This window comes from Aaosphaeria arxii (assembly GCF_010015735.1).
Source record: "Aaosphaeria arxii CBS 175.79 unplaced genomic scaffold BU24scaffold_2, whole genome shotgun sequence".
In the NCBI taxonomy this organism is placed as follows: Eukaryota; Fungi; Ascomycota; class Dothideomycetes; order Pleosporales; genus Aaosphaeria; species Aaosphaeria arxii.
Genome location: NW_022983475.1, coordinates 6,975 through 33,277, shown reverse-complemented (window position 1 = coordinate 33,277; position 26,303 = coordinate 6,975). Strand labels below are relative to the sequence as shown.

The following is a 26,303-nucleotide window of genomic DNA, read 5'->3' as shown; positions in this document are numbered from 1 at the left end:
AACTGCGCAATCGATTACTAGAGCTATGAATCCGATCTTTGCTGGAGAGGTAGCGTGAACAAAAGAGGGAATTGCGAAGAAACAGTCTCTTGACTTGCTGCTCAGGCCTTTGCTGAGCCTACTGAGTTGAGTCATTCGATGATTGGGGAGATGACCTGATTATTGGGAGCCGGATAATTGTCACTTATCGATTGGTGATTCGTACAATCTTTGCAACAGTGGCACTCGAACCTCTAGTGTTATTGTACATTTCAGGAAGTTTACCGCGTTCTTCCCCAGTCTACGTCGGTTGCTTAGCCTTCGCACGGCGTGTATTAGTTGCAGTATTAGTAGCAGGCCCAGGTCTGGTATTCAAGCGATTGATGAAACACGGTAGTGAATAGATGAATCAGCTTGGTGCTAAGATGGGTGCGCCAAATTCCAAGATCAGCACGAGAACCCGATGAGGAAAAATCGATGGGGGCACGACTATTGCTGAGCTGCGCAAGACTACTTCTTATCACTCATAGGACATTCACCATTGAATAGTCTTGCGACCACCTTTATGGTATGTTAGTAGTAGTGGTGGGACTGCAAATGTTGTGTTACTGACCTGTACGTATTACGAACTAATACCCTGTCGTTCCAAGCCAGGAACAATGATCAGCTAAGCTTGCCATGCTTGCCATGCTTGCCATGCTTGCCATGCTTATAAGATTGAATGCTTATTATTGGGGAGATTCGTGCGTCTACCGGATACATAAGGAGCATGACCGGCCCGTACCAACGGTGCGAAGCCATAGGCCTCCCGTGTTTCGCTGTAGTCATCCAACAAGAAACCTCGGCTGTGCTAGCTATCGCATCCTATGTACGGAGTAAGTGCTGTCCTATCATTACTGTATGTACCACTCACTACTTTACTCCTGACCGACTACTACTGGCACGGCTCGTGTCGTGCAGACCAAGGAAGTGGTGGCTCTTGGGTGGTTACAAGGTGGTGGTCTTGGTGACAAGTTGGTGTGGGCAGCATGTTATAACTAGTGGATTAGGGATATGCGGGTGGGAAATGTAGATCAGCTTTCCGGATTTTCCGGGGTAAAGTCGCCGGATTTCAGCTACACCATGCTTCGCGAGTCGGAACACCTTTATGAGGAGATGAAATGATTTGGGTTCTTTGGAATTATCATGGAATGCAGGATCGGAGCAAGTTGAAATATGTTATTTGTAGTGATCACCCAGGATACGAATTCTCATGTACGTGTGGTTTTTCCCCATACTCCACAGTATCTCCGGTGTCCACTCTCTCCACAATCCGCACTCCACCCTCCCGGGCATCGTTGGCACTACATCCCAAAATGGCATTTCCGTCGGATTATCATCGCCTCCTGCACTGGGCTGGATCGACGTGCCCACTCGGACGATAGGACGACTAATTGACCACCAATTATACAAACGAGCAAGGGGTAAGACCAAGAATTGGCGTCCACTGCTCGATTATGAGTGAACGGGATGCTTGGGCATTGGCTTGAGCATCGTCTTTAGCACGCACAAATCCCGCCAATTATGCGTGCTGTGACTTGCCAGGGAGCATGTTGGATACTCTTCCGGGTGCCAACCCCCCGCATGAACCATCCTCGTGGGAATCTCCCCCGCAAAGATACGAACTAGCGGTATAGCATGCCAATAACAGCTTCGGATAAAGAATTATATTAAGTAGTAGAGATGCCTTTACTGTACACAAAACGACCATCAAGGGTGAGGAAGTATTCTGTTCTACCTCTGCCCATCATCGCTGGCAACAGAATCATCATGGCCACCAATCCAACGACAACCACAAACCAAATCATGCAGAAAAGCTCAACCGAGCAGATCGATCATGTCAAATCCATCGATCCGGCCGAAAAGCCACAGTTCACTGTCGAGATGGATAGATTCGGTGCAGTAACTAAGACGAACCCAGAGGAGATCGCGTTGGTGAAGAAGATTGACCGATACATGCTTCCAGTTCTATGGCTGATGTACTGTGAGTCGATTGCAGTCGCGACAATTTGGACCAGAATGCTGATCTGCTCATGTGATATACAACAGTCTTCAATTTCCTGGACAGAAACGCAATCGTCAATGGAAAAATCAACCATCTGGATAAGGATCTTGGTATGAAAGGCACCGAATACAACACCTGTGTGAGCATCTTCTTCGTCGGGTAAGTGATATCTAGTCCCCCCTTAACAATAGCGAACGCGATTCATGTGTACTATCAGCTACCTCGTCGGCCAAGTTCCCTCCAATATGATCCTCACCCGTGTCAAGCCTGCTTGGTACATGGCTGGATGGATGATGGCGTGGGCAATCGTCAGCACACTTATGGCCATTGTGAAGGATTACCACGGCATGCTAGCTGCCAGGTAAGCAAAAGTGATTGTGCTTCGATCCGATCTACATGCTAACTGCATATAGGTTTGTTTTGGGTGTAGTCGAGGCCCCATTCTACCCCGGCGGACTGTATATGATCAGCATGTTCTATACCCGCAAGGAAACCGCATCTAGGTTGTCAATCTTCTATACTGGAAACCTGCTTGCAAGCGCGTTTTCCGGCCTCATTGCTGCTGGCATCTTCGAAGGCCTGGATGGTAGAAATGGATGGGAGGGTTGGCGATGGTTGTTCCTCATCCAAGGTCTCGTTACAGGTAAGACAAGAACCTTGTTGCAACCTCGCCATTTGATTTACTAAACAATAATAGTGCTCGTTGCTGTTACTGCTTTCTTCCTTCTCCCGAACGCGCCACTCACAACTAAATGGCTCACTCCCGCTCAGAGGCAGCTGGCGCATGATAGAATCGTCTTTGACACTACCGGAAAGCAGGAGCAGGTAAATGTGTGGAAAGGTCTCCGAGAAGCTTGCGTCGATTATCGTACATGGGTCTTTGCTCTTATGCAGAATCTCCATCTTTCCGCAAACGGTTTTAAAAACTTCCTTCCAACCGCTGTTCAAACTTTGGGTTTTGGTAGGACAGTAACACTGGTGTTGACATGCCCAGTAAGTACTCTAACTAACCTCATATTGCTTGTATACTTATTGACAACTTATAGCCATACCTTTTGGCTGGTATCATCTCCGTCCTCGTATCTTGGTCATCTGGGAAGCTCAACGAACGTACCTGGCACATAACCCTTTCCAAACTGGTTGCTATTGTTGGTTTCATGGTCGGAACCTTGACCCTGAATGTTGGTGCCCGCTACTTCGCAATGGTGCTGTTTGTTGGCGCAACATATGGCGTCAACAACATCAACTTGGCTTGGGCGGCCGCTGTTCTGGGCCAAACAAATGAGAAAAAGGCCGTCGTTTTGGCAATCGCAAACACACTTGGAAACCTATCCTTCGTCTACACTCCATACCTCTGGCCGGATTCTTCCAAACCGCGGTATTCTATGGCCATGTGGGCATCAGTCGGGTTCTCAGGCGGCGTTATCGCGTGCGCGTGGGTGTTGAGATTTATCATGCAAAGGGATAATAAGAAGCTGAGGGCACTTGACAGCGAGACGATCAACTTCTACGTCTACTAAGCCACCTTGTTGCTTGCGACCTAAATATTTTTTGGAGATGTCGATTACTTTGCGAATGGTTAGCCATGTGGGCAAAGTCTATCATGTATGGTAACCATATTGTTGTCGTAGGTAGGGGTACCCTTGATCGACCAATGTCTCTGTCATAGCACTTAGATCCAGCATCCGAATCTCAATACAATGTTCTTACTTCCTTTCATAATTGCACCCAGGACCTAAGTGCAAAATGCGTCTGACTGTTCTAGTACCTCCTCAAATCCCGCTGTTAAGTTTCTTTAATGCTCCCATCGATGAACCCGATCCTTTCCCCCTGCGAATGAGTCATCTCTGCAGACAGCCTCCCCACTGGAGTAGCTGAAACAATGCACAAAATAGTCGGGGATACATCATGATTGACATATTTAGAACTTGGAGGGATATCACCATTAGTATGTCCAGGTAAATACATACACCGAACCTCCTGGTAATACCTACAGAAGCTATCTAGTCTCACCAATGGTGGCATTGGCCAACTGTAGCATACTGTATACAAATTATATTGCCATCAAACGCTTAGGTGGCAGCACAGTAGGCACAGGCGGTCGGCTAGTCGTCCTCGGCAGCTCTGGGACAGCGACGGTGGGTACGCAAGCGCAAGCGCTGCTAACCTTTGCTACGACATCCTGCTTCTCTCCTCCACACGCTTCGCGCGCATAACTCGGGATGGTAGCTCCGTCCCGTTGTCTGGCAAGGAAACTATGACAAAACTCCGAACCAGCTTCCAAACGACCCTCGATACTGCTGGCACGAAGAGATGTCAAGCAGCCATTAGCTTCGCACACCGGTGGTTTTGGACAGTCCTTATCAGTCATCTTGACCACGAATGATCCTCGCTCAATGGTGTGGACGAAAATGAAGCCGGATTTGAAGTAAGCATAAGACGACCACGAACCAAGGAATGCGACTGTGCCGCCACCTTCATTCTCATCATCCTCTGGGTAAATGTCGAAAAAGCCAGCCTCGCAGATTTTCCCTCCACTGGGATCTTCCGTTACAGACCTGGCATCATATACAGTCAAGCCGTTTCCATAGTTGGATTGATACAAGTGGCCATCGATCATGTACTGATTATGGTCGATAGACCGCCTCTTTCCGGCGAAGTTGCCCGTATAGTGGGGGTTTTCAAGATCACGGATATCGAAAATATGAGTCGTCGGCAATCCCTTGGTCATTGGTCCAACCTTTGCATCGCGTTCGTCAAACTCGTCGTCCAAAAATATGTATTCCTGATTCTCCTCGTCGTTCACGACACCTTGATGTACGTATTCGGCACCAGGGTAACTGGTAATTGATATGATGTTGGTGGTATTGCCCACTTTGTCTGATACATCATAGATAGTCAATGTGTCCTCGTTGTAGCCGTAGCAAATGTCGCGGCCGCGGTAACGGGTGTCTGGACCGCGGTATACTAGGCACTGAGCATCGTGGACATAGCCGTCACCTGCTGCACAACCAGGACTGTATGGATTGGAAGGATCGGTTATGTTAATATAGATCAGGCCACCACGGCAGGGAAGATCGCCCCGGACTCTGATAGTTTCATTGCCACCAACAGATCCGACTGCGATTGCATAGTTGAGTTCTTCGTTGACAACTATGTTGTGCGTCCTTCCCACGGGAAGTTCGTTCCAAAAGCCTGTCAAATCATCCTGAGAAAAGATGGTCGGCGTGTCGGGATCGAGATCAAGTAATTTCTTCATATCGAAGATCTGAACGCCCGAGTTAATTGCCTCAGAACCGATGATTGCAAAGTCGCGGACAACTCGGATCTCTCTCCACCTCGAGCCGACAGGATCGTATTGGGGAAGCCGACCAATATAGCTCAGTTTTCCTTCACTCGTTATCTCTGCGAAAGCTGTCCCATCAAATTGGCCAATGGCAACGAATTCTCTGCCTTCTTTTGAGGTCCAACCCCACGAAGATGAACCCTGACCTGCCTCGCTGCCGAGGTCGGCATGGGAAAGGAAGTGGTAGAGATCAATCTGTAGATGTAAGACACGAAGCAATGATGTTGAGATTTTCAACTTACGTTGTTACATCTGAAAGTATTGTTAAAGTCCCCAGGTATAGCAGCTGCGAACCCATTCTCGCATTTCGTATACCCTAGTTCAGGATATTGAGTACTATTCATCTGGCCAGACGCAATTTCGGCGTCCCATTGTCGCTAAAATAAAGAAATCAGAGGGAGATGAACTGTCTTTGGGACCCAGGGAACATTACAAGCTTCATGCGCATGATGCGCTCGTGCACTGCTCCCGAAGCATAATCCTCCTTTGAGTAGGCAGCAGCGCTTGTCAAGCCCACCAGGGCAGTACCGAATGTAAGAAGTGAAAGCATCTGCGCGATTTTCTCTAGACCAAGTCGCTGAGCTGTACAGGCCTGATACGGACGACTTCCAATGATTTCAACGAAGAAATGAATGTGTTCTTATACTTCTCAGACCTGGAAGTCGGATCGCATGCGTCATGGCGCCGCTTCTTGTGTGACGGCCTACACGGACGATATCAACCTCGTTCAATGTTGTGATTGGAGATGCTGATAGACAACTCTTGGCCACCACGGAGCAAGAACAATAGACAGTGAGGTGACTATTCTTGGCCGTTTACTGCCTTCCCAGTTAGACCATGGCGCACGCGTGAACGGTCTTGAGTTATGGAGGCGATCTTGGGGCAGACCTTGGGCCTTGGCTCAGCATCTGGGTACTTTGGTATATTGTAAGCTTACGGGGCAATTGATGAGATTTACAGCCTGGGGCGGCACTTGCAAGGAATTGCAATTCCATAGAAAGAAATTGCAAGGAAATACATCTACTGATAGGGTAACATCATTAATAATAGTGATATAGTAATAGTAGGTAAGTTGAATGCAGAACACGATGACGAGGATCTGCAACTATCCAAGAAATTGGTACAGCGCCGAGCGGCCGAACCCCCGGGAATGACAGTCGGCTGGGCTGTGGACGAGGGGGCGGAGCTGCCTACACGCACATGCAAGGTTGTGGGGTAAACAGTGAGTTCCCTTCACAGTCTGAATGCTGAATACTTTAATACTGCTAAATAAACTCTACCATAGACCCGATGCTTGGAACAAGCTGGCTTCCCTTTCTTAGTTTGATTTCCGAAGGGATCCTCCATGTGCTATTTTTCAACACAATCATCTACTGAGAACCGTGATTGCGAATCCTTCCCTACTGTACCTATTAACGATCCTAGTGAATTGGCCTCGCGTTTGATCATTGCTCTCGGGCTACTGCTAGGCGTTAGTGGAACTTCTGATGAGTTGTTTTAGTCTACACTGTCGTGCACGAAAGGGTTCACAAAGATCCTTCAAGTGGACTCATATTAACTCAGCATCCGACAATCAAACCATCAGTTTAATAGCACTAGGTCATTGTGTGGATATTTGATGATGCCCTCGATACACAGTATTTGGTCTTCATAATTGGTCGCGATAAGCAACGACTCTTGATCTGCATCCAGCTAACCCGGTCAAGATGTGAATATGAATGTGACCGTTCATTCAGAAGCATTGCTTTGCCCAAACGATGATCAAACAACATCCAATTGACCCAAAGCCTCGCGCCTTGACTTACTCCCAGGGTCATGGAAAGGTCGCTCTCCCAAACCAACAACACGGTTACCAAATCTATCGCCATGGCCATCATAATCGAATGTAGCGGAATGAAATACACTTCTGTTATCCCATATGGCAAGATCATTCTTGTTATTCCACCGGAAACGAACCTGAAGATCGTGGTTTTCTTGTACAAGGCGTAGAAACCATTTCAACAAGTCTTCGCTTTCCTGTTTCGCCAGGCCATTGATACTACGCACGTGGCCACCAACGGGGAAGACAGATTTCCAGCCAGTGACCTTTCTCGCATTAGTCGTTGATCAATGGGCAAGGGAGGTTGACTTACGGGGTTCGTGCGAACAACCGGATGAACTGCTGTGAGGTCGGAGCCGACGTTCTCTGGTGCCCCACGCGGCTTGTCGTAAAGCTGAAAGCCACCTCGCTCAGCGACTTCCTTGAATGCAGGCTGCGAAAATGTGGCGTCGAGACCATCGAGAAATCTCTGATATGGTGTACTGATGCGGTCATATAACTCATAACCCGACGCCCATAGAGTATCGCCACCGGTTCGTGGTAGCTCGGTAAGTCTCAAGCTGGTATAGTCTGCAGGGACGGGCTCGAAGGAGATATCGGCATGCCACTGGGCAGAGCTTTGATTCTTGTATCGGTTATCATATGGCGAACCTTTGTAGAGTTTCTTGTTCTGGACTGAGCTAATAGTGCTGATCTGTGGATCCTCGCCGCCGAGATCGCGCTCCGAGTTGAGGATTGGGTGGATGTGAAGGTCGGATGTCTCTGGTCTCGTCGTGAGCTGACCAAGTCGCCTGATCAAGTCCTTTTGTATGTCGTTGGTGAGATTATCTTGTGCTCGGAAAAATACAACACCACGCTCGGAAACTGGTTCTTATGAGTGTCGGTCACGATTACATTATGCTCCCACGACTTACTAGTAATAGCGAGGTCTCTGATCAATTCATCGGAGTTTGGTGCATTTAGCCAATCTACTACGTTTGCTTTGGGAAACTCCCTCCCAATGACGGGAGTAACGTCGAAGGATTCGAATTGATTGAGGACGCCACTCAATTGGAGAGGCTTGTGAGCTTTGATGGTTCGAAAGGGAACTTCCGATGTTTGAGTCTCGGTCTCTACTAAACTGGGAGCCATATTGTGGAGGATCACAGAACTCAGGTGGAAGGTATGTAGTGTGCGAGAATGATGGGAGACAGAAGTGAATTTGAAGTTGGCTGGACTTGCCCGGACTTTATATTCACACTTTGTTGCTTCATATATCACGCAATATGCTCGCGTGTCATCGCGTCAAATGCGCAAAAGTCAAGTCATAGGCCCTAAAGAGGATGTGAATGTGGTTGACGAGAGATAAGATTGGTCATTGCGCCATCTCCATGATGATCGCATCATGTATGCACTGTCAGTGTAGGCTTTGAACCCCTCCCAACCGTGCCATGCAACTACCGAATACCTTTCAGTGCCACTTCAAGTAATGCGATAAAGCTCGTTCATGATCATTGCACTTGCGAGTAGCCGAAAACTTTACTTACTACAATTTCCTGATGTATGTCGCAACCATCAGAGTGACATCCCCTTTAGAGGTGTTCAGTTGAGTAATGGATGATGCGTGGTATCCTTTACTAGGATCAGGGTTCGCATGGAGTTAACCTTTCCAACGGGGATTCAGTAAGGAATACTTGAATCATTTATTTATTGTAATACTTCAGCCATGCCCGAATCTCTCAGACAAACTTGGGAGCCGGCTTTATTAGACATAATACCCTAGGAACCAATTTTTTGGAAAGTTGCCCGCCAATCTATCTAGACAGATAAGGAGGCTGCTACATTGCCGTCCAAGATATATTTTGATTCACTGCTTTAGGCAGGTAAATATTTCCCAAATTAGTACAAATGTACATTAATACCAGTTAAAGTGGAAGTGATTGTAGATGTACTGTGTAGTTAAATCACTGTTGTTATCCTCAATTGCCATGACAGGCAATGTTGGATTGGATATTGGTAAATGAGTACCTAGGTAGGTACGTAACGAAATGATGTCACGCAGGAAGGGCACGTGCTTTGTCGGACGCTTTACCCAGTCCCAGGACCAAGTAGCACAATTTCAACCTCATTATTGCTATTGTTGCGTGCCTTGCTATAATCCCAATGATCTCAATCATAAGTACAGGCTTGCTTCTTTGTGTAGAATTGAAATTGCACTAGTCATGAGTCGAGTGTGGAGTCGCTGGCGTGGCGCAGCATGTGCAAAAATACGAGGCCTGAACTCTGTGCCACCTCGCTGCCTAGGATCAACCATTCGAAAAGTGCAAAACAAGGTGCACTTTCACCAGACTGTGTAGATATAAAGGAAAGACCAGCCCCTTCTACTTTATTTTTTCTCAGTCAACCTCTTCCCACGAATCGTTTATCTGACCCAAATATACCTCTACCAAACGAACAGAGGGCTTTTATTAAGATTCGATAAGCTCCTCCCCCGAACATTGGATTGATCTGCTGCGTCACCTGGGTACCTCTTCCTCAAAACCTCGAACCGACCGCATCAGGTAGCCTTATCATCGTCCTCATCATCACCATCATTAGTGAGGCGCTATTATGGCTTCATCCGGCAGCGTCTTCTCATCAACGCTACAGACTATCACAACCACCAAACTCGAGGAGTTGGATCAACAACGTGTCTCCTACGAAAAGAAGTATGCAGACCTTATTCGCTCCGCACAAGCAGAACAAGATCCCGTGAAACGACTATTTATCCTGGTCGACGGTGCCAAAGCCTGCTTGGGAGTCAAAACTAACAACACGCGTAAGAGCAACGATGGCGGGCCGCTCGGCCGCGTTGTCTTCGGTGGGACCCGAAACCATCGTCTGGAGACAGATCTATCCAATCTGGATAGGTTCCTCGAGCAGGCACGCTATGACCCATCTGTGTCACCAAAAGTATTGGCGGATTGGGAGAAATGTATAGTTCACTATCTCGCGGTGCAGTCATCGAAATATCAATACGCCGACCTTTATGGAAAGCTAGTGACTGAATGGCTTTCATCAGAGAAGCAGGAGACTTCTGATGGCGACGTCGAGATGGCAGAGAGTTTCGAAGAGATTCCCGGCGCCAAGAAACTCGAGGCTCGAACCGAATGGGAGAAAGTCGTCTTTGAGCAGGCCAAGGTAGACACGACAGCGCTCAGTAGCTATCTGCGCGACCTTTTCTTCTCGAAAAAGGACGTTGGAAAAGCCATTGAAGAACTTCGCAAAACTGTCGAAAATTTCGAACAGAACTCGATCGGTGCTGATCCGTTCAATGTATCCACTCTCCGATGGGTCATCGATGGCCTGCAGAGCTCTGACCTTCTCAACAATGAGAAGCGCGAAGTGTTGAAAGACTTCTTGAGCAACGACATCATTCTTACCGAAATTGCCGATGTCCTCAATATGCGCATGAGTGCTCTCGACAGATGGACATGGGGAGACCATGTCCCACTGGAGCAGCGTCGCAAGGTCAACGGAACTTTTAGCATCCATATGCATGAGGACCTTCTTCAAGCTATATTTCTGCAGTATATTGGAGTGAAATGGTCGGTGTTATTCAAAAATGCCTTCAAGAAGTTCCGCGCTCAAGCATGGACCAAGGCCTACCCAACAATTACCAAAGAGGAACGCATACGTCGAGGTTATTTCCTCGGGAATACTGGAGATGACCAATCTAGGATAAGTCTTCACTCCACGCGGGACTCCATGCATCGAAACCGATACTTCGCACACCAACTTCTCGACCAAGTCACCCAGCGTATTGAATATGAAGAAGGTGAAGAGGAAGCGGAGTTTGCAGACCATGTTGATATGGCACCAAAACGGAAGCGATCAAGGCAGACAGCTGTGCAGTCAATGCCATCCCAAGCGCCACATGCAAGAATGGTACGAGCACCCGCCCCGGCGGCACAAAAGCGCATGGCGCAAAACATGATGGCACAGCAAGCGTTCGGAGGTAGTCGTGGTGGCTATTCGCCATCTTCGCCAATGTATTCCATGTCTCCAGCATATGTGGAAGAGGAGGAAGAAGAAACTGCACCAGCATCTAAGAAGCCTATGGAGGTTAAGCAAGGTCTTCTGCATCTCCTATCCGCCGAAATTGCCGTCAATACCAAGTTGCATGGCGAGCTGACATGCTTTCATTCCGTCTTTGACTCATGGAATCCACTACTTCCTCATACTACCGTCATTGCCATACTCAAGTATTTCGGTGTGTCTGTGAAATGGCTCACGTTTTTCAAGACCTTCTTGCAGGCCCCGCTCAAATTCATGGATGACGGGGATGTGGCCCCACGGTCACGGAGAAGGGGTACACCTGGGTCCCACGCGCTCAGCGACGTGTTCGGTGAGACGATCTTGTTCTGCCTCGACTTTTCCATAAATCAGGACACTAATGGAGGAGTTTTGCATCGTTTGTATGATGATATCTGGTTTTGGTCGCCTGAGTACGAGACTTGTGTCAAGGCTTGGGCTTGTGTACTCAGCTTCAAACAGGCCATGGGCGTACACCTCAACGATACTAAAACAGGAAGTGTGCGGATAACGCTTCGGGACACTTCTTCTAGCCCATTGGATATCGACGAACGCTTGCCTGCGGGCGAAATCCGTTGGGGTTTCCTTCGCCTCGATCCCGCAACTGGGCGATTTGCAATTGACAAAGCAATGGTCGAGTCGCATGTCGAAGAGTTGCGCGGGCAGCTAAAAGGGAAGTCCAAATCGATCATAGATTGGATCCAAGCGTGGAACACGTATGCTGCTACCTTCTTCAGTTCCAATTTTGGGAAGGCAGCGAACTGTTTTGGACGTGCTCACGTTGATATGATGCTGGCCACGCATCGACACATACAGGAACGGATCTTCGACGGCGGTAATGTTGTCCAATTTCTCAAGAAAATGATTGATGAGAGATTTGGCGTGAAGAATGTTCCAGATGGATTTCTGTTCTTCCCGGTGGAGCTTGGAGGTCTCGATCTCAAGTCCCCATTTGTTGGCCTCTTGCAGATACGTGAATCGGTGAAGGAGAATCCATTCGATCTCATAGACGAGTTCCTCGAGACGGAGAAGGAGGACTATGTTGAAGCAAAGCGGGTATTTGACAGTGGGGACTTACATGGTATTAGATATGGCACCAATGCTGCATGGAAGCCTGAGTTTGCCCCCACGACGTTCTTCTCATTCGAGGAGTTCGTGAAATTTCGCGAGGAGATTCCTGCAACAGCAAAAGCGAATCTTGTTGCAACCTTCCGTGACCTGCTCAGAAAACCAACCGAGCAAAGCATCGATTTCACTGCACCGATTCGCGAGGCAATCGAGCGCCTCCAAGGACAGCATAACCTGCGAGGCATCACCTCGGATTGGCAAAGTATGGAGGCATATTGGAAGTGGGTTACGCAAATGTACGGACCAGAAATGGTGGCCACGTTTGGTGGGTTGAATGTGGTAGACCCGGGGTTGCTTCCTATAGGTATGGTAAGCATGTTTAGGCAGAAGAGGACTAAATGGCAAGGATGAACCAGCACCAGCGAGTTGGAATTGTAATCAAGAAATGAAAGATAGTATTGAAACATGGCGCTTTCTCCAACACGCTTATTTATGCACAAGATCTACATATTAAATCAACTGTACTGCTCTACAACAGGAGTGGGAAATGGATATCCGCGATTCCAAGTCAATTTCTGCGTACAAGGCGTCTTGTCGACTGTATTAGTCTACAGTTATCTGGTTGGGGTTTGGAAGGAACATTCAATGTGCCTAGCATTCTTTCGTGGACAGAGGTTCGTATTCTATGATTGATCTAAGGATGTGTTGGGGGGTAACCTAGGTTTGTGATAATTGATGTCTCTGAAGATTGTGCCCGTCGGGGAACGTTATCAGGCTTGTTCGAGAGTAAAGGCAACGGCCAAGGTAGGAAATGCCTGCCCTTGACTGGTATCAGAGTGTCCACCAAACTCAACACGTTGTTGTACACTCCTAGAATATGTCCCATCATCATAGATAACATGTCTCTTGCTATCATTATTGATGATTGTGAGCGACCTCCTCTCCTCAACCATCTCCCGACGATAGGCCGAATCCTCGAATTTGCGCGTCGTCACGTTGGTCGGGGAATTCAAGACGGTGATTTGTCCTTCGTAAATGATGTGGATAGTTAGCGGTGATTGGGGATGATCCAGGTTGTAGGAGCTCATTGGGCGGTCTCGAATCCGTAACTCGACGGTCTCGACGGGGTTGACCGATGGGGCAAAGCGGCGAAGGCTCATGTCTCTTCCATCTTGCAAATAGGATCGCCTGTGCTGGGTCTTGATCCAACGCTCGGAGAGGTTCCTGGTCTATATCGTCCCAGCTATATCGCTGTTGAGTATTGCATCACCCCACATTTGCCCGTCGGCCCTGAGTCTATTTAGCGATGTAGCGCAGAGAGGGTGGAGGGTAAATTGGAGGTCCGATCATCGCGGCGGGAACGAAGGGAGGCGCGAGAGACGATGGACGAAGGTATCCTCGCCTCGTACTGTGCCCGTATGTGCTGTGCCATAATACTGGAGTGAGGTCAAATCAGAGACTGGAGGTTCGGAACCAGCGAAGTGGCCACAAGCGCTTGCCACGCTCGTGCACACGGTACCCCGGTCCCCAATTCTCCCATTGGCCAGAGCCATCTCAGCCGCCATCCAACCAAACATCGCACATCACCATCGTCTCCTTCTGTCCCCCGTCTATTGTCTCTTCACACTTCCCAACAACGCCTCTCGTTACTTTGTATACCTAGACCCCTCTTCTGATCCACAATAATGTCTATGTACTACATTTGATTTGGCTACCGCATGATTTGTATCAACAAGTCACGGGCGGTCCCTTCGTTCCCAGTGAATCCAGCCATGTAACAGGATCGAGGATCCCAGGCACCTAAGAGCTTGTCGTCCAGTACCCGTCGCAGATCACGGTATGCAAGGTATTCACGAGGGCCCAATGCAGGTGCAAATTCAGACACATTTCGCCATTGTGGAGACCTAGACCTAGGGGGGAAGCTTGAGCTGACTCTTTCACCATGCTACGCCGTACTACTTGCCGTACCGGCGGGACCCATGGTGATGGCGAGTGCGGACCGTCGTGTGGGTATATACTTGGTTGTCTGCACTGTGCTCCGATTGCATGGGCGTGGTGATGCTTCATCCATCCTCTGACCACCTGGCCATCGGTTGAAGCTCTTTCTTGGTACACACAGTCTGATCAATACCTCGAAAAGCATCAACTACGACCTTCGTCATCACTTGCAACATGCGGTTTCCGCCGCCTGAAGTCAGGGCGCAGTGGCCGACACCAAATTATACCAATCCGGCGACACGAGGCCCTGGAATAATGATTGTGGAGTTGACGCTGCTGCCACTTGCTGTTATCTGCGTTATGCTGCGACTGTGGATTAGAATTGCCTGGTTGCATAGGAGTTGGTGGGATGATTGGCTGATGGTCATTGCAGTGGTGAGTCTGTCTCCGCAGATTCAGGCGAATGGTGTATGCTGACGATACAAGATATTCTCTGCTGGCACTACGGCACTTGTCATATTGGCGACACAGATGTATGGATGGAATGTTCACGTTTGGGACCTAAAGATCACACAATTGGAAGTAGGCCGCAAGGTAGATTACACCCCAGGTTCTCAATCACGATCTGGACTGACAGTCTCAGGCATCGATGGCCGGCCAGACACTCTTCGTACTCGCATCCTCATTTGTCAAAATGTCCATCTTGGTGTCATACTTCCGAATTGCGCCTCAAAAGTCCCTATTTCGCAAACTCGTCTGGGCAACCTTCGCCCTCGTGTTTGCTGCCTTCTTGGTATTTCTCGTAGCGCTGTGGGTGCAGTGCGTGTAAGCAAGCCTAACTCTTAGTTGTCTCGTGATGAACGGTACTGACTTCTCCAGTCCCATCTCCAGTTACTGGAAACTCGTAGCTGATCATCGCGACTGTATCCCCGAAGGGCCGCCACTACTGGTTCAGTCTACACTCAACGTCGTTACAGACTTCATGATATATGCCCTCCCCATACCTACGCTCTTTCGCTTATCGCTGCCCGTCTCTCAACGTATAGGATTAGCAATTCTCTTCGGTTTCGGCGGTGTAATTGTTGTGGCTGGCTCGTTCCGCGCCTACTGGGTTCATTATACTCTCTTCCGCACCTACGACGTTACATGGGAAGGGTTCCAGATCTGGGTGTGGACTGCCGTCGAAACCAATGTAGGTGTCATCTGCGGCTGCATTCCTGCACTAAAGCCCCTACTCTTCCCAACCAGAGCAAGGCAGCAAGGCAGCAGAGATCGGAGCAAGAAGATGTATGGATCGAATCATAGCGGTAGGAGAATGGAGAAGATTCGCATCCCAGATTCGCCCGATCAGATGGAGTTGGACACACGAGCCCTGACCAGCGCCCCCAGTACGGTCAAAGTCTCACCGAGCGAGCGACCGATGAGCAATGCAACGGATAAGAGTCGATTTGATCAAGACATTGAACAGCAGAAGGCATTTGCCTATTGATTCTTATGGCATGATGCCGTCTGTTCCTGGGCCTTTCTTCCTTTCCTATAGTTTAATTAATACCACGTACAAACAGTTAGATTATTTGGTTCACTCCAAAATTGCTCATTTGGGTGATGCAAAACCCAATCAATTATCTTCAAAGCGTTTTGTGTCACAATTTCATGCTTCTGTCAACTGTTCATTTGATGTCTTTCACTTTTATATCATTAAGCTCTGGTGTTTTCTTTCGTGTTATCGATAAATAATGCGTACAGTCATGTTACAGCTACTGCACCGCTATAGGTTGCGGTATCGAAATTGATATATCTTCAGTGAAGATGTTGCTTTCTCTGATGTCGTAGGAGATTTTCTCGTCTGGAAAAGCCATCTGTATTCGTGCAGCCAGAGTCAGGACAGTGAAACTTTTGCGATGGATTTGTATGAGTAGTTATTACGTGACGCTTGAGATCCTTTGGGTAGAGATATCCTTTTCCACAAACGTCACATTTGTGTGGACGGTCACTCATCGCCATGTGGGTTTTCATATGTCGGCTAGGCGATCTTAGTTTCTTATATTTTGTATTTGTGGAAGAGATAGTAGATAAGAGAAGACGTACTTGAGGTCACAGATTCTCTCAAATATTCTTTTGCAGCCCTCTGCGGTGCAAGGGAATCCGCCAGGTAGTGGCGCTTGTATTCGTTGTGATGTGGGCGTTGTTCTACTGTTAGTCCCTAATGCTCTGTCCCCAGGCGAGTAAACGTCCAATTCATGCGAAACCAATAATCCGTCCCTAAGGGTGTATGTATCCTCGACATGTGCTTGTACTGTGGGTGGCTCCATGGTTGTCTGCTGGCGCAGGGAAAAGATCGATAATAGAGGGTCCTCGAGAGAATGAGGACCTCTGGGAAAGGGATGTTCAGGGAAAGTATCATACTCAAAGTTGGATGCACCGGATGTTGTTGTTAATGAATGTATGCATTGGTCATATGGCAAACTGCATAAGTCGCACATGTTGATCAGCAAGTCCCCGGGATCAGAATCCATGCAAGTTGTGGAAGGAACCTGAGTGTCAGTGACTAAGCCTTGTGAAGTGATATCGACCGTCTTATTTGAATTTTCAAGGCTGTCTATGGGCGGTGTGTGTTGGCGGTCTTTTTGGCGCTGCTTTGGATGGGTTTGTTTGTCTATTTGATGATTTGATTCTTGGATCTTCTGTTCTGAACCTCGCGGTACACCTTGATTTGACGTGTTGCTCTTCCTTGGTTCTTCTGTGTCCCCTTTGTTCTTGCTTGTCTGAGGACTTCCTGCAGCAATCGTGGTGGGCTTGGTGTCAGGCAATCTAGACCTCGGGCTTTGGTCACAAAACGGGCAGACATTTTGCCAGCTCCCGAGCGGACCTTCGCTACAAGCAGGACAATACCAAACCTTGAAGTTTGATGGCCCATTTGTATAGTAGGACTCTCCACTAAAGTCTGGAGGTGCTGTGTTGAGACTCGCTGTTGGTGTGTTATCAGATGTTATCGAGCCTGGCTTTGGCATCTCCGGCGGTGAGATCTTGTGGCTGGCCTTTTTGATACTGTCCGCATTGTCTGTAGTATGAATGGATGGTACGGTGCTCGAAGTATTTGATAAAGGCCTTGGTGACTCGGGCATGCTAATCCTTTGGCCAAAATTTCCGGAAATTCCTAGGTCTTGTGCTTCCACTTGTACCTTATCCTTTCGAGCATTTGGAGTTTCCAGCGTGCATGTTCTCAACTGCTGTACCTTTGATACATGTTGACAAACTACATAATTGGCAAGTACGTCCTTGGTATGTTCAATGACCGGAACAAGGTCCATTAGCGTGCTTGTATAGCATCTTAGGTCGAGGATCACCTGTTCTAGGTGAAACAGTTCGAGATCAGACGAGTCGCTTCCCACGTCGGGCCCACCATGTCGCCTTTCGTCGATCTGGAATTTTGTAATCGTTTTGACTTTATCGTGTAGCTCTCTCAACTTATGATATTCGTGACTGCGCCTTCTCAGCGGAGAAAGGAGACAAGAACCTGTTATAGTGAGCGTGCAAACTTGGATGTCCTTTCAGGCAGGATTACGATTCAGCAGGATTGATGCAATCTCCTGCAATAGGATGACAACGGCAGATCTAAGTTCTTTCGACCTTTCCACCACCAACATAGTCTTGACATCGACCTCTTCCCCCCATAACCTTAGCCTGACGACCTCATCTTTCAAGTTTTTGAGAACATCAGCAAACTCTCCCCGATGCTGGCGTTCGACAGATATCCGCACATACGTGCTCTGAAGAAATTTGAGGTTGCAATCATGCAATGTCCAGAGAAGGGACTCTTTTCCCTGAAGCGAGCAGGAGGCTAGTTGCTGGGTGGTGTTACTAGCAATAGAAGATACGGAATGTGACCGTGATCGCACAAATTGCACCGGACTGTCCATTTAGGTATACCTATATTGAGTAGGTGTATCGTCGCGAAGGTTGAAGGTGCACTTTTGGAGAATTTGCACGTAATTTGTAGTTAAACTTCGTTCGTTTTGTCAGCTCGAATTGAGACATCGAGCCCAGTCCGCAGCAACAAGGCGACTGACGTGGCTCATGCGTCGGCCACAGCCGCGCACGGGTGCATGCGCCGGCCGGAAGCGCAGATTTGTGTCTGTGTCTATATTGTGTAATAATATTTGGATCTCAGTTTTGGAAGACATTTTTTGCGTAAGAGTGTTATCTAGAACTACCTATTCAACCGTCAATTCAATGCGGCTGTAGTTCGTAGATGCGCGCCCCTAAACATACATTAGTTTTGTCTTCAGCCTGGTTGTTACCTATGAATTATGTTACCAAGGTATGGTATGTACGGTAGATTTGAAATCTGCATGGTAGATTAATGATCATATTCAAGCCCTTAAAGCCTACCGTAGAGGGCGGTTAATCACTCGACGTGCATGGTCAGCCCAATTCATCACGGAACCCAGTTCTCGAGCCCTCTATCTCAGCCTCAACCGCAGCCTTGTCACTCGAGACGAGGTGCCTCGAGTTGATGTCCACACCAGTCAATGCGGACCTCCTTCATTTTCCATCGCAGTGTAGCTCAGCAGTGTGATAGAGATATATTATGCGTGCGGTAGGAGCCGATTACCAGCGTTCAGCAATCCTACCGATTTGAACAGCCAAAGCAATGGCGGACACACAACCCCTCAAGATCCTGTCCCTAGACGGTGGAGGAGTTAGAGGCATCGCTACCCTTTATCTTCTTCGAAGCGTAATGCATCAAATCGCTCTATCGACCGACCAAAGACCCGAGTCACTCCGTCCGTGCGATTACTTCGATCTGATAGCCGGTACGAGCACTGGTGGACTCATTGGAATCATGCTGGGAAGGCTTCGATACGTAAGTCAGGGGAATAGACTAGAGAAGTCACGGGCTAACAGAATCTATGCAGACCGTTGAACAGGCAATTGAAAAGTATATCGCACTTTCTAAAGATATATTCACCGCACACTCCTCCGAGGCTGATGCCAAGTTTGATTACCGTATACTCGAAGAGCGGATTAAACAGGTCGTTACTGAAGCCCCTTGTCCGCGTCCTGATACCCTTACCATCGATGAACCGCTCAAAGACGAGACAATCGAACTACCGCACAATCAGCGCAGATCAAATGTAGAACCAAAGGGCGGTTGTCGGACCTTCGTGGTCTGTACGATTTCTAGAGGTTCGGGGGCCCGACCAGAGATATTGCGCTCTTACAAAACGTCATATGAATTTCCATTCTCGGGCAAGATATGGGAAGCTGCTAGGGCAACATCCGCCGCGCCAAGTTTCTTTGCCCCCATCACCGTGGATCATGTCACCTATGGAGATGGAGCAACTGGTTGGAATAACCCCACTACACTGGTCATAAGTGAAGTGCGACAGATATGGCCAGATCGTCCTATAGGCTGTTTGGTCAGTCTAGGTACTGGCGAAGAAGATCCTAACCAGCTTGTTACAGCGGAGAGCCTGCCAAAAAAAGGATTGCGGAAGAAATTATTCAGCTCGTCAATGCCGAAGAGTAGTTTCAGGCTCGAAGTGGCGAAGTACTGTGCTAGATGCTTGACGAGCTGCACTAGGACACACGAAAATGTTCTGAACAACTTGGAACGCGATGATCTTGTCGACAGCTATTTTCGATTGAACACACCCGGTATTGGTAAGATTGGATTAGAAGAGTGGAGACACATAGATGATATGATCGGTCTAACCGTAGATTACCTCAATGCTCCGGACATGAAGCGGATGAAAGCCACCATCGCTTCTAAAATTATATCTTACCATAGCCTATCGGTGTTTACTGATACACCCGTTCCACCCGAGCTGGGAAATATGGATGGCCCTGAACAATTGCCAACCCGGCTCTTGGTAGGAATTGGACAACGGGAGCCTTCCGAAGATAATAGATTCCCGGGTTCAGCCTCGGCAGGTAACGAATTTCTTAGTCATAGCAATTAGTAAAGAAGCTGAGTTGAATCATTCAGATTTGAGTCCAAGGTCAGATTCGCATTTGAGGCCTGTTGCATACTTGCTCAGTTTCGCGGCATATTGCTCGTTACTTGCCCAGCGCTTTGACGCGATCAAGCACGTTGCTCCGGCACTGCATCGACTCAATATCAGTGTTATGGGATTGACACACTCTTTTCGTCAATTGTGCCATAACATATTGATTCAAGTCCCTTCGATGACACCATTCAAAGATTTGAGTCAGATTGAGTGTCTAGCAGAGCCGGATAACGAAATTCCTCTTCTACCGCTACTGCAAAAAGACCTACAGACACGCATCGATTTCTTCAGAATCATATGCGAGCTTCAAAAGAGCCTCAAGGATATGGAGATCGAATTGGATAAGCTTTCAGATTGCATTGCTGGAGTGAGTACATTAGTCTACGTGATGCCAGAATTACTAAGACTGCTATTAGAAGAGAATTGAAAATGATCCTTGGCAGGTCGATGCTCTTGTTAAAACATGCAGCTTTGATCAAATTCAGGCCAAGGCGAAGATTTCCGGGAGTTGTTTCAAACAACTTCCAGCAAAGCTTCGTGAGTATCTCTCCGAGAAAGATGGGGTTTCACGAGCAACTTTCGTCGAAGAGCTGTGTGCAACAGATAGCCCTATAGAGGATTCCCTACTTATTGATCCTACTGTTTCACGAAGTCGCTTGGTGCGAGGGCTATCAAGCGAGGTTTATTGGGCACTCGCGAAAGCATGTAGCGACCACGCGTCTCACTCGGCTCAGTTCCAGCTGCAGCCTTACCATGCTATCAAACGTGGTTCTCGGACATTTATAGACTTCCAGGTTCGATTCTCAGGAGATAATACAACTCTATCTCCAGGTGACGCTGCATTTGATAGCGCTTGGCTATCGATCAAATCTCCCTGCAAAGAGAGTCGTTCCGCTGACGACCGAAGAATGCACAAGGTTTCGAAACTTAGAGCACTCAGCACCAAAAGGAAACTTGTAGGAACATATGATCGGAATGGTGAAGCAGACTTGTCTCAAAACAAACGAGTCAAACAGCAAACTGAGAGAGAGATAGTGCAGCTGGATGTTACTACCAAGTTACCTGCAGCAGGGCACGACTCCATGCCATTTGCGGTGTGTTCCAGCTTGGCAAAAGGCGTCGACTTTTCGGCCCGGACCAACTTCTGCAGCCGAATAATGGCATATAATCAAGCACAATGCCTAGACCCACATCGCTACCTTGGTTTCTTTCGGATAGAAGAAAATAAGGAACATCAGGTATACTTTAGCAATGCATACCAGAGGCTTGGTCAATGCCAAGTCACGTCTTTCTATGACGTCCTCGCAACGATCGTTCGTATCCCCGAAAGAAAGTCATTCCAATACGAACGAGTGGAGCTCGCGAAGCAGCTGGCCTCAGCAATGCTGCAATTCCAGAATTCACCTCTTCTACAGCATTACTGGGGAGGTGACGACATCATTTTCTTCCGCCATCCCGAAGATATAGGAAAAGTTCGAAGTATACTCTCTGCACCGTATCTCAACGTGCAGATCAAGGGTTCTCTGCAGCCATCGCCCAAGGACGTAGAAGAGGACGATGCTCTTGATAACGTGTGCGAATCATTTGTCAAAAACGAATACCTCTTCCAACTTGCAATACTCTTCATAGAGATTGCATATCAAGCCGAGATGGAGGAACTCCTCAGCCCAGAAGAAGCTCGTCTCTGTGATGAAAACCCGGAGCTAGAGCGATGGTTCGTCGCTGACAGGCTTTGCAACGACATCAGCAGTAACCTAGGGTCGCGATATAGAGCCGTTGTGCGACTATGTCTGGACTGCTCGCTAAAGGATGACCATCTTGTAGAAGCTGACAAGTACGAACATATGATCTGTAGAAAGGTAGTAAATGAGCTCGAGGAACTAAGAATTGCAATGGTAGATATAACGGTTGATCTACTCTAGTTATTACATGACGTTCTAGTTTAGAATAGCCCTGTATACACACTAAGAAGGGATTCCTTAGCAGTGTAAATTGTCTCACAATAGCAGCCAGGTACCATAATGCACAGAGGTGTCAACGACCAAGCCGATCAAGTCCTCGTTGTCGGCTTGGCTTGAGGTTTGATTTGGAGTCGTTGCGCTTGACTTGTTTGACCTGATTGCTTATTTAAAGCTGGCTTGGCTTGAAGCTTGATCTATAGCGTGATTGTTTATTGTTGTAAAACTCACTATCAACCAGCTGATGGGTTTTGCAAAGTCGTGAAACATTGCCCTCATCCTCAATCAGATTGAAGATAACAACTTGAAGATAACAACAGTCTAGCCAACGGAATGCATATAAGTATGTCAACAAGGACTAAACGTAGATACAGTCTGACGCCATGACCGATGTGTATGTCACGCGCTCTACCATATCTTGACACTGAAGTGATTGGGCAATCTGCGAACGGGGCAGACACCTTTCCATCATTCGCGCTCTGTTACGTACTATTACCTTCTATCAAATAAAAACAGATTCCTTTGTAGTACAAAGTGTTATCCTAGTGAACGAACGTTCATTCAAGGCTCAGAGCTGAGTTATCAACTCACGGGATTGCCTCTCATCAAATGGTCATCTTGAAACCAAGAAAAGGCCTCTCATGCTACGGTCTCAATTCTTTCGGTATGAGATTCCTTAATGTTGGCCTGCTCGTTGTTTCTTCCAGCCATCGCACCCTTCTCAACCTCATCCGAACTCAGCTGGATATCGCGCATGTATCCAGCCACTTCGTCGTGATCTCCAAATATGGCAGCGACTTCTTCCAGAGGCAGGCCAAGGGTATCTGGAAAGAATAACCACATAACCACGGATCCGATTGTTCCAGGAACGATGAAGGCAAGATAGAATTTCCAGCCAATGTTAGCAAATGCTTCAGGCGCGGATTGAAGCCAGACAATGTTCATGAGTGAGATCATTGCAACACCCAAGCTCATTCCCTTTGCCCGGAGGTGCATCGGCCAGACCTCGCTGATGTAGATGAACTGCATCCCATTTAGGAAGAAGTCGTAGGGGATTTCAATGAGGAAAAGGAATGCGACTCCTGCTCGAAGTCCATTTCCATTGCCGTCTGCGATGAATTTGGCAACGTTTGCAATGATGCCGGCTTCAACGGAAAGGACAATCATGCAACCCAAGACACCAATAGACATGAATTTATTACGTGGATAGTGGTCGTTCAGGAATGCACCCATCGCTACCGGCTTGTTAGAAACCCGTAGACATAATCAGTATAATCGGGGGTATCATACCATTCAAGCCAACGGCAAATGTAAGCCACGCCGCACCGTACAACAATTGTGTCCTGGTATCGTACCCAAGGTTCTTGTAGAGCAATGGACCTAATTGATAATCAGTTTTATGAATTGATGATTTATAACTATACCCAACACAATTAAACTTAAGATTTATCGTACCATAGTTGTTTACTACTAGGATACTATTTTTGTAACGTTAGTTATTTAGACTATTGTAATGAATTCAACTAGTAACTTACCCTGAACATTGTATAAAGCCAGTAGTGCCTATCGTGATGAGTGCGCGCTTGCGCAAAGAGGGCTTACGGAAGATGTGCATCCAACTGCTAGGCAGTGTGCGATCAATAGCAAGCTAAAAAGTGTTGTTAGTAGCAGAAAACTTTGACGCACATACAACACTAACCTGCTTAGTGATAGATAGGAACTCTGTCCTTGCAAACGTGTGTTCTGGGTCTTCAGCATCATTGTGGAGACGCAGTAAGATCTTGTGCGCTTCATCGTTCCTTCCATTGAGGATGAGCCACCTAGCTGTACAAGCATTAGTTTGGTTCACGGCCGAAATCAAGGAATTGCAACATACGACTCTCAGGACACCAGTACAGCCCAATTAGAAGACAAAGTGGCCAGAAGCATTGGATGGCGAAGGGAATGCGCCATGTAGCTGAACCACCATTCTCCCAATGGAAAATGCCGAATCCAAGCCATGAAGCACAGTTATATCCGAGTACAAGCACAATGGCATGAATTTGCACGAGCGCTCCTCGCAGGTATGGAGGTACGACCTCTGCCATCCATATAGGTACGGCAGCGAGAATCATGAATGCACCAGCACCAGCGAAAAAGCGAAACGCCAAAAACATGCCGATGTTCACGCTTCCAGCAAGAAGGGCGCCGGAAATCAGAATGAGCAGTGCGCTCTACCCAACATGTTACTTTTCCCAATTTTCAAAGATCCAAGAAGACTTACGATGGCAAGACCACCTTTGCGCCCAAATTTATCGCTGAAAAAGGCCAAGGTCAAGGTGCCTAGGACACCGCCAGTCTGGAATATACCATTTGTTGCGGATATGAGTGCCAATGCGTCTGATCGGGTGTCTAGCTCAAAGTATGTAAGGAAAGTCGGTTGAGCTAGAACAATTAGTAGGCGCTGTGTCTGGGAATGAATCTAAACTCACCAAGTGTAGCACTAATAACATTTGCGGTATATCCGTAGCATAAAGAGCCAATTGAGACGAACAGAATCATCCACGCATTGTAGGCGTTAAGCTTCTTCGAATGTCCGTCATTGTCGCCACCAGATTGCAGCAGTCTTGTGATGATACTCATGGCGTCTATCGCAACTGGTAAGAAATCGTACAAGGAGGTATTAGAGGTACCAAGAGTTGGTCTCCTTTTCACAATACCCCAGACTGCGCACCTTGAACTATTTAAGTAGATGCAGATCTACACCCCGGTTATCAAGTTCAAGCAAATGCGGGGTGCAGTAGTGTGTTTCGAAGGTCTAGATGCTGTCGACGATTCATAACGGCTATGTCAGACCCAGCTGTAGAAGCTTCAGCTCTTCTATCGCAGCAACTATTTCCTAAACCTGACACGACATTACAGTGTCAATTGTGTCAATCACAACTTGGCTCACTCTTTTGTGGCGTAGCAGAGCTGTAGAGCAAGCATCAAAACCAAGTTTCATTAATGGGTCTGTTTAAGACTGGGAACTCTGCATCGACAATATTCGACATTTTCTTGTATTTAGTTTGTTACAATATCTTGCATTACTTATACATAATTCATCGGACATGGTTGAGGAGAGTGGATGCAGGCACCACAGGGTGAGCCATTTACATATCGGGCCGTTTAGCGTCCTGATCGTCTGATACATAACATAACATGCTGACTCTCAAACTTTAAGTCATTAGATCGTTAAGAAAACATATAGCCTATTAACTTATTCGCTAATACACATCTGTACAAGCAAATGTAATCGTAATCTACTTACACTAGCAAAGATGTGTCACGAATTTCCTCGTCACTCCTAACTCGTCGGTTGTCATGGATCAGTATCCTCGGGAATCAGATGGATCAAAGGATCAGAGGCAGTGACATGTACGTTCAGCGCACAGTTCTGTATATCTGCACTGGAATCGCTGGCATTCAAGGGTATACCATTCGTAGGCTGCTGGTACCTCTATGACGGTATACCGACAGGGGATTATCTGATAAACACATCGGATGTAGTGATGATGGCAAGGGATGAGAATACATCCACAGTGAGGTGGGGTGGTGATTCAGAATGCACAGAACCGTGAGTTGTGTCGGGCATGTTTGCTGAGCTCGCTACAGTCATACCTGCGTCGGTTTTAATGGTACTACCAGATCACAGGTCTAACGCCGATGCCAACTTCATATGCTCCAAAGGTTGGGGTAGTCAGGTCTCATTAGGTGAACCTAGAGGATATAGCTGCTACTCCAGCTCTGGTAGCAGGCAATCCTCTAAAATCAACCTTGGCCTGTGTGTGCACATTGTAATTGCGTAGCTGCTGGCGCTGTACATTAGGATTGTCTGTAGCAGTTACACTCTGCTTGTTGTTAGTAGCATTTCTATCTACCCTTTACGGCCCTGGCTCTATAGAGGGTGATATAATGTAAGTAATTTTTCTCTATTCAAGCCTTCTTCCTATCCTTACTTAGAATAGCCTGTTTCAGGCCTAACTTAGGGTTACATCAGGACCTCCTCAGGCAGACTCAGTCCGGCTCAGGGAGCATGCATCTTTGCTCAGTGCTGCTCAGGGAG

At 47.5% G+C, this 26,303-nt stretch overlaps 9 protein-coding genes across 9 annotated transcripts; 5 read left to right on the top strand and 4 right to left on the bottom strand.

Moving 5' to 3' along the window:
- Positions 1-1,788: 1,788 nt before the first annotated feature.
- On the top strand, positions 1,789-3,543 carry BU24DRAFT_475612 (putative MFS transporter; the record flags this gene model as incomplete). Its single annotated transcript, XM_033532907.1, has 6 exons — positions 1,789-2,002; positions 2,068-2,182; positions 2,241-2,384; positions 2,437-2,666; positions 2,721-3,016; positions 3,070-3,543. The coding sequence occupies 6 exons, from the start codon at positions 1,789-1,791 to the stop codon at positions 3,541-3,543; spliced, it is 1,473 nt and encodes a 490-aa protein (XP_033386875.1).
- Positions 3,544-4,076: 533 nt separating this feature from the next.
- On the bottom strand, positions 4,077-6,202 carry BU24DRAFT_385184 (uncharacterized protein; the record flags this gene model as incomplete). Its single annotated transcript, XM_033524867.1, has 3 exons — positions 5,803-6,202; positions 5,612-5,746; positions 4,077-5,564 (listed from the first exon to the last, which is right to left on the bottom strand). The coding sequence occupies exons 1-3, from the start codon at positions 5,917-5,919 to the stop codon at positions 4,077-4,079; spliced, it is 1,740 nt and encodes a 579-aa protein (XP_033386874.1). The 5' UTR covers positions 5,920-6,202.
- A 919-nt stretch (positions 6,203-7,121) lies between these two features.
- Positions 7,122-8,319, bottom strand: BU24DRAFT_385183 (taurine catabolism dioxygenase; the record flags this gene model as incomplete). Its single annotated transcript, XM_033524866.1, has 3 exons — positions 7,122-7,454; positions 7,502-8,052; positions 8,103-8,319. The coding sequence occupies 3 exons, from the start codon at positions 8,317-8,319 to the stop codon at positions 7,131-7,133; spliced, it is 1,092 nt and encodes a 363-aa protein (XP_033386873.1). The 3' UTR covers positions 7,122-7,130.
- A 995-nt stretch (positions 8,320-9,314) lies between these two features.
- BU24DRAFT_418061 (uncharacterized protein) lies at positions 9,315-12,825 on the top strand. Its single transcript, XM_033526882.1, has one exon. The coding sequence runs from the start codon at positions 9,778-9,780 to the stop codon at positions 12,718-12,720; it is 2,943 nt and encodes a 980-aa protein (XP_033386872.1). The 5' UTR covers positions 9,315-9,777; the 3' UTR covers positions 12,721-12,825.
- Positions 12,826-14,481: 1,656 nt separating this feature from the next.
- BU24DRAFT_458295 (uncharacterized protein) lies at positions 14,482-15,736 on the top strand (the record flags this gene model as incomplete). Its single annotated transcript, XM_033531615.1, has 4 exons — positions 14,482-14,682; positions 14,734-14,841; positions 14,891-15,072; positions 15,127-15,736. The coding sequence occupies 4 exons, from the start codon at positions 14,482-14,484 to the stop codon at positions 15,734-15,736; spliced, it is 1,101 nt and encodes a 366-aa protein (XP_033386871.1).
- A 248-nt stretch (positions 15,737-15,984) lies between these two features.
- Positions 15,985-17,678, bottom strand: BU24DRAFT_99075 (uncharacterized protein). The gene has a single exon (XM_033534870.1). It carries the CDS (start codon positions 17,556-17,558, stop codon positions 16,281-16,283), a length of 1,278 nt encoding a protein of 425 aa, XP_033386870.1. The 5' UTR covers positions 17,559-17,678; the 3' UTR covers positions 15,985-16,280.
- Positions 17,679-18,534: 856 nt separating this feature from the next.
- On the top strand, positions 18,535-20,296 carry BU24DRAFT_99077 (FabD/lysophospholipase-like protein). Its single transcript, XM_033534871.1, has 2 exons — positions 18,535-19,114; positions 19,167-20,296. Exons 1-2 carry the CDS (start codon positions 18,902-18,904, stop codon positions 20,211-20,213), a joined length of 1,260 nt encoding a protein of 419 aa, XP_033386869.1. The 5' UTR covers positions 18,535-18,901; the 3' UTR covers positions 20,214-20,296.
- Positions 20,113-22,431, top strand: BU24DRAFT_418057 (uncharacterized protein). Its single transcript, XM_033526881.1, has 2 exons — positions 20,113-20,628; positions 20,681-22,431. The coding sequence occupies exons 1-2, from the start codon at positions 20,440-20,442 to the stop codon at positions 22,181-22,183; spliced, it is 1,692 nt and encodes a 563-aa protein (XP_033386868.1). The 5' UTR covers positions 20,113-20,439; the 3' UTR covers positions 22,184-22,431.
- A 427-nt stretch (positions 22,432-22,858) lies between these two features.
- BU24DRAFT_430759 (general substrate transporter) lies at positions 22,859-24,841 on the bottom strand (the record flags this gene model as incomplete). Its single annotated transcript, XM_033529830.1, has 9 exons — positions 22,859-22,906; positions 22,988-23,454; positions 23,510-23,599; positions 23,675-23,697; positions 23,755-23,867; positions 23,919-24,043; positions 24,096-24,432; positions 24,483-24,643; positions 24,691-24,841. The coding sequence occupies 9 exons, from the start codon at positions 24,839-24,841 to the stop codon at positions 22,859-22,861; spliced, it is 1,515 nt and encodes a 504-aa protein (XP_033386867.1).
- Positions 24,842-26,303: the final 1,462 nt, after the last annotated feature.